The 6,676-nt window shown below is 42.1% G+C and overlaps 1 protein-coding gene across 1 annotated transcript in view; it reads left to right on the top strand.

Annotated features, from left to right (window-relative positions):
- Window positions 1-1,771, top strand: part of Tmem126b (transmembrane protein 126B) — a 9,611-nt gene extending 7,840 nt beyond the window's left edge. The window contains exon 3 of the mRNA XM_021194393.2: window positions 344-1,771. Within this exon, the coding sequence (XP_021050052.1) occupies window positions 344-527 (184 nt within the window). The 3' untranslated portion in view covers window positions 528-1,771. The remainder of the gene's footprint in view (window positions 1-343) is intronic.
- The last annotated feature ends 4,905 nt before the right edge of the window (window positions 1,772-6,676 follow it).

Here is a 6,676-nt window from a genome sequence, read left to right as displayed (position 1 = left end):
TGTGTGTGTGTGTGTGTGTGTGTGTGTGTGTGTGTGTGTGTGTGTGTTAGGTTCTGGGGATCAAACTTTGGTCCTCACAGTTAAGTGGCAAGCATTTTACTGACTGAACTATCTTCCCAGCCCTTTCACTTTCTAATTCTTTACTTTTTTCTTTAATTGAAGAGGCAGTACTGATAAACTCTTCCTTTTCTTAAGCTACAGGCTAATGAAAACAAAATAGCCTACTAGCATTTAACGTTGTTATCTACAGTGATAAACCTATACTGGAAATGACTAGGAGAAAAGAGTAGCATTTGTTAGAGTGTCAGTCCCGGAGACATTGTTGATTCTTTTCTGTTTTCAGGCATCAGACTGTTCCGCTGCCACCAAAGGGAAGAGTTATGCTCCATTGGTTACTCCTTTGTCAAACTGGGATGAAAGCAATGGCCATTCCTCTGGTCTTTCAGATATTAATGGGAGTGTTTAGTGGCTTACATCACTACCATGTATATGAAAAAACACATGCAAGACCAGTAACTGATGATTAACCAAAGAATCCGTGGAGGCCAGTTCAGTGGAATGAACTTCTTTATAATATGGACTTTGCCACTGGTCTAAGAGGGAAAAGTAACTTTTGCCTGGTATATATCAGACACTCAGTAATTATGAATGTTATAAATGTTAATCAAACACAAGTTTCTTCTTTCTATCTTCCTTGTATAAAGGAATGAGTTTGGAGCCTCAGATCTGACCTGTGCAGATACAGTGAGTATCTGGTATGTGTCACACACTATGTGTAATAAGAAATGATCCCTAAAGACAGACTTCTTACAAGAGGAGTAAGAAATATGAACACATATTATAAGATGGCATGAGAGATACACACATGCTCTGAGGGAACTGAGTTAATTGTAACTGTTAAATATTGAGGCAGATGATGTTTTAAGGGAAAGGAACATGAGCTAAGTGTTAAAGGAGGAATGGGAAGGTCATAAGAAAGGAAAATATAGAAGGTGAGAGCAAGCCTGAGATGCACCCCAGTTCAGCACCACAGGGCCCAGGTAGGCAGACCACACCCAACATGTCCCCTGCCTTGGCAGGGTATAGCACTCCTGAGATAACCCCAAAGGCCCCAGGTGTCACTAAGATGAGCAAGTAAGTGGTGGAGAGATGGAAGAGAAAGAGAAGCAGAAGGATGCATGCACAGTGAAGAGAAGCAGAACAGGAGACTTGACTGTAGTGAGGAACAGCCTGATATGAGTAGCCAGTGATGCCATCTAAGGCTATGGTGAGGTCCTGGCCCATGCTGCTACCAAGGGCCATGTCTGGGCCCAAGGCTCAGCAGGAACAGAGGGTCTGTTGCCACCAAAGAGTAGTGGACTTCTCTGGTCCAGGATGCTGCCTAGGGCAATGTGGATGTCTGAGGGCTGTGCAGGCTCCACCCCTCACCTCGGCATCCTGGAAGAGCTGGCCTACAAGGCATGGGAGCAGGAATGTTGGCCCACACTTACCAGCTGCAGCACTTAGGAGAATGGGTCCTGCATTTAGCCCAGAAAGCAAGGTTATGCTTGCTCATCTACCCCATCTCTGAACTGCTGGAATGCATGGAGAAGGCTGGTCCAAAGCTGCAGGATCTCCATAACAGGGCAACAACAGAATATCTGAGAGGACTCCTGATGAGGATCCAGTATGGACTGTGTAGCAGAATCCAAAGACCTCACACCAGACCAGTGACTCACTGCAATGAACATTTGCAAGTAAAGAAGTGTAGACAGGCTGGCAAGATGGCTCAGCAGGTAAGAGCACTGACTGTTCTTCCGAAGGTCCTGAGTTCAAATCCTAGCAACTACATAGTGGCTCACAACCACCCATAATGAGGTCTGATATCCTCTTCTGGTGTGTCTGAAGATAGCAACAGTGTACTTATTTATAAATAAAACTTTTTTTAAAAAAGTGTAGACAAAAGGGTTATACTGTGGGGCACACTGTGACAACCTACAGCCTCACAACGAGATTTTTTTTTCTTTTGTCAGGAGGCTGCAAGGGAAGAGTTTACAAAAGGACAATGAGATGAGTGGGATTGGGATGCATGGTATGAAATTCACAATCAATAAAAAGTTCAATAAAAAGGAGAATGCATGGAGGCCCCTGTGCTCAGAAATAAACATCTCTTTGTGAGGCTGTAGGTTGTCACAGTGTGCCCCATAGTATAACCTTCAAAGAGAGGACTATATAACCTGTTTTAAATGGTCTCCGTAAAAGCACCACTTTAATTTACAGTGGGTCATTCCCACTGTGAGGAAAAACAAAAAACAAATTGTGGAAGTAGCCAAGCTCCAGGCTCATTAACTCAAGCCGTCATTAGACTCCCCTCCCCACTGGGCCTGAGAAGGACAGCAGAGTGGGCTGCAGAGCTGGAGGGCTCTGAATTCTGGTCTGTTCAGGGAGGCCAGCACTGAACACACTGGGCTCAGTACCACAAGAAGTGACTTCAGAGTCCACCTACCTGGCTCTGCCAAGATGTGCCCAGCTAGGGTGCTGGAGAGATGGCTCAGAGGTTAAGAGCACTGACTGTTCTTCCTGAGTTCAATCCCCAACAAGCACATGGTGGCTCACAACCATCTGTAATGAGATCTGATACCCTCTTCTGGAGTGTCTGAAGACAGCTACAGTATACTTACATATAATAAATAAATAAATCTTTAAAAAAAAAATAGATGTGCCCAGCTGACAATTTTTTTAATGGTCCTCCTGAAAGGGTTCAAGCAGTACATTACTGAATTCCAAATTGCAAAATAATTGACAGGGTTTTTAGTCCCCTTTTCTGGGCTCTTTTTGCATTAGCTCCTGTGTGCTTCCAGTTACCAACACAAGTAGTTCCTTGTTTAGGAAACCAAGGGTTGAATTTTAGTCACTTACAAAGTTGCAGAGCTATTGGTCTTAATAATTTGTTTCTCTGAATCCTGACAAACATCTCAGTAACTATAAAGTGCTTTACGCCAGAGGACTAAGAACCCATGCTTATTTCACTCTATCAGTTACAGTGGGGACCCTTTGGATAAGAGGACAAAACTCCTACTCTCTACTTCTATTTACAGAAATTCTTTTTCTTACCTTCTCCAAGAGTCAAGTCCCACACATTGGGCAGCCATTGTAGGGGTCTCTGATCATTGGAGCCAGCACAGTAATGATCCAAGTAGGCAGTTCAACATGCCTCTGTCACTGGTGTTGGCTCAAACCTCAAGTCTGACCTTGTGAGGTTTATTTTAGGCATTTTTAAGCACAACACAATTTGGTAAAAGTTTCCTAGTGGTAATTTAATTCAATATGCACAACAAAACTTAAGGCATCAAAACTTTGTAAAGTACATGTGACATCGTTCATAAAGATAGGTTCTAATAGATTGACTGAGAAAAGAAAGCTCATGATACAGGTCTGGGGGAGGATTCAGTATGGCCTTGGCCACACAAATAGCACGAAGGTTACCAGGTTAATCATGTCTACTCCTAGGCTTCTGAATGGAAAACAGGTTATACATCTCTCCCTTTGATAAGACAACTTCATGTGTTTAACATTATTTCACTAGTTCTCAACTTATGGGTCATGACCCTTTTGGCAAACCTTTATCTCCAAAAATATTTACCGTTCATAACAGTAGCAAAATTACAGGTATTTAAGTAGTAATGAAAATAATTTAATTTTTTTTGGGGGGGGGGTCACCACAGCCTAAGGAACTGAATTAATTGGTCACAGCATTGGGAGAGTTGAGAACCACTGCCCCTTTGTTATTTATGAACATAAGGACATCTATGTCTCCTACAGAAAAACATCTGTCATCTCTCTACCCTGAATCCGTATCCTAGGCATGCTCTTAATTACATAAATTGTCTTTGCTTACAATTTAAATATCATACATCTGTCTTATATTAAAAACCAGAAGTGTAATAATTCAATCACTGCTCTCAAGAAGGACAAAAATCTAAAAAAAAAAATTCATAACACCTCTTTTGAAATCTGCTAAAACATTCCTCAACTGTATATTTATTTATCTTCATTCTGAAAATAAATACTGATGAGAAAGGTTGTGGAATAAAAATCCGACAAGTCATTCTTGTATATGATTATATTAGAAATCACTGGAAATTCAGCAAGGTTGGCTTTTCTTCATTTCCTCTGCCATTTGAAAGCTGAGTCACCCATACTTATCTACTTCAAACTGACTTGTCTAGGGCTAGAGAAATGGTTCAGAGTTTAAGAGCACCTGTTACTCAGACATGAGGACCATAGTTGGGAATCCCAATACCCACATAACAAGCTAAGCATGACCCCATGCATGTCTATAACACCAGTGCTGAGTGGGGCAGAGACAAAAGGAACAGTGGGTCCTATGTCTACCAGCCTTGCCAAAACCCACAATGTCCAATTTAGTGAGACCTTGGTTCAAAACGAGTAAGACAGAATAATAGAGGTAGACACCTGATGCCCTCCTTGGGTGTCAATGCATAAACACAGGCAAGTACACACAAGTGCACACACACCTACACACACACGCACACAAGCATGCATGCATGCATATTTTCTATAATCAAAAATGGCCTGTGAGTCCTCAGCCCAAAGGTGAAGTTGAATTAGTCATGGAAAGTAGCAAAGTTCTAGAGGCAAATAGCATATAATGAAAAGTATATGCTCGATCAAATCCCGGCTTCACTACTGACCACACAATGCCTCTGAGAATGCTACTTCACAGAAATGAGGATTCAAACTCTCATGCATCATTAAACAGGATAGAGAGATCAAAACAGTCCCCAACTCTTAGGAAGTCTATTAGCTGCTGTCAGTTTATTTGAGATGCTGAAAGAAATGTTCCCAGCAGGTTTGTAAGCAGCAGGATGTTCTCACAGTGTGAAGGATGAAAAGTCCAAAATCAAGGAACCTGTGTTTTGGTGCTGTACTGGTAGTTTTATATCAACATGACACAAGCTACAGTCATCCTAAAGGAGAGAGCCTCAATTGAGAAAATGCCTCCATGAGAAGCAGCATATACCAACTATAGGGTATCTTCGTAGTGATTGATAGGGTGTGGAGGGGGGTGCAGATCATTGTGGATGATACCATCCCTCTGCTGGTGGTCCTGGGTGTTGTAGCAGATTGAACAAGCCAAAATGAGCAAGCCAGTAAACAGTATTCCTCCATGGCCTCTGCATGAACTCCTGTAGCCATGTTCCTACCCGGTTTGAGTTCCTGTCCTGACCTCCTTTAAGGATGAACAGTGCTACAGACGCATAAGCCAAATAAACTCTTCCCCAAGATGCTTTGGTCATGGTGTTTAATCACAGCAAGGCCTGTCTTCTGTATCAAAAGTGACTCCTTTTTATTGTGTTATTTCATGAGGATGAAACAAATAAGGTCTCTGGAGTGTCTTGTATAAAATACTAATCTTATTCCTAGGGCAAAGTCCTAACTACATTCCCAACACTATCACCTTAGAGGTTGCATTACTTTTCTTTTTTTTTTTTTTTTTTTTTAAAGATTTATTTATTTATTATATGTAAGTACACTGTAGCTGTCCTCAGACACTCCAGAAGAGGGCATCAGATTTCGTTACGGATGGTTGTGAGCCACCATATGGTTGACTGGGATTTGAACTCAGGACCTTCGGAAGAGCAGTTGGTGCTCTTAACCACTGAGCCATCTCGCCAGCCCCGCATTACTTTTCTATTAATAATACTGTGGTGTTTGAATACCCTTGGCCCAGGGAGTTGCACTGTTAGGAGTTGTCGCCTTGTTGGAGCAGGTGGGGCTTGTTAGAGAAAGTACATCACTTTGGGGATGGGCTTTGAGACCCTTCTTCTAACTGCCTAGAAGACATCTCCTGTTTGCCTTCAGAGCAAGATGTAGAACTCTCAGCTCTTCCAGTGCCATGCCTGCCTGGACTCTGCCTGCTCCCACCTTGATGATGATGGACTGAACCTATGAACCTGTAAACCAGCCCCAATTAAATGTTGTCCTTTGTAAGAGTTGCCTTGGTCATGGTGTCTCTTCATAGCAATGGAAATCCTCAGACAAATACTTATATATAATATAATATTATACTACATAATAATATTATATGTATATATATATATATATATAATACATAGTAACATAATAAACACATGACTAAGGCAACTTGTAGTAGAGTTCGGTCTCTAGAAGGTTGAAGTATATGATGGAGGAACAAAGGCAGGAACAGGAAGCAGAGAACAGCAACTGGGAAGTCATGGGGCTTTTGAAATCTCAAAGCATGTTTCCAGTGACATTTTTCTTCCAACAAGGCCACACCTGCTAAGCCCCACAAACAGCACCAACAGCACCACTAACCAAGGGCCAAGTGTTCAAATTTGTGAGACTATTGAGGACATATCATTCAATCCACCACAGAAGTCAGGGCTTCAGCAAATGACACTAGGGGAACAAAAACAGACTATAGCAGCTACCATGAGAGCTGCTATCACCAGCAAGATTGCTCAGTGGTTGTGGTGGTTTGAGAGAAAATAGGCCTGAGGGGCTCGTATATCTGAATGCTTAGTCCCTGGTTTGTAGGTTGTTGAGGAAGGGTTAGGAGGTGTGGCCTAATTGAAGGAGGTGAGCTTTAGATTTCAAAAGGCCATGTTAAGCACTCTCTCTCTCTCTCTCTCTCTCTCTCTCTCTCTCTCTC

The sequence above is a fragment of the Mus pahari genome, chromosome 1, assembly GCF_900095145.1.
Source record: "Mus pahari chromosome 1, PAHARI_EIJ_v1.1, whole genome shotgun sequence".
NCBI lineage: Eukaryota > Metazoa > Chordata > Mammalia > Rodentia > Muridae > Mus > Mus pahari.
The sequence above is the reverse complement of the archived record's forward strand: the minus strand, read 5'-3'. Positions and strand labels throughout refer to the sequence as shown.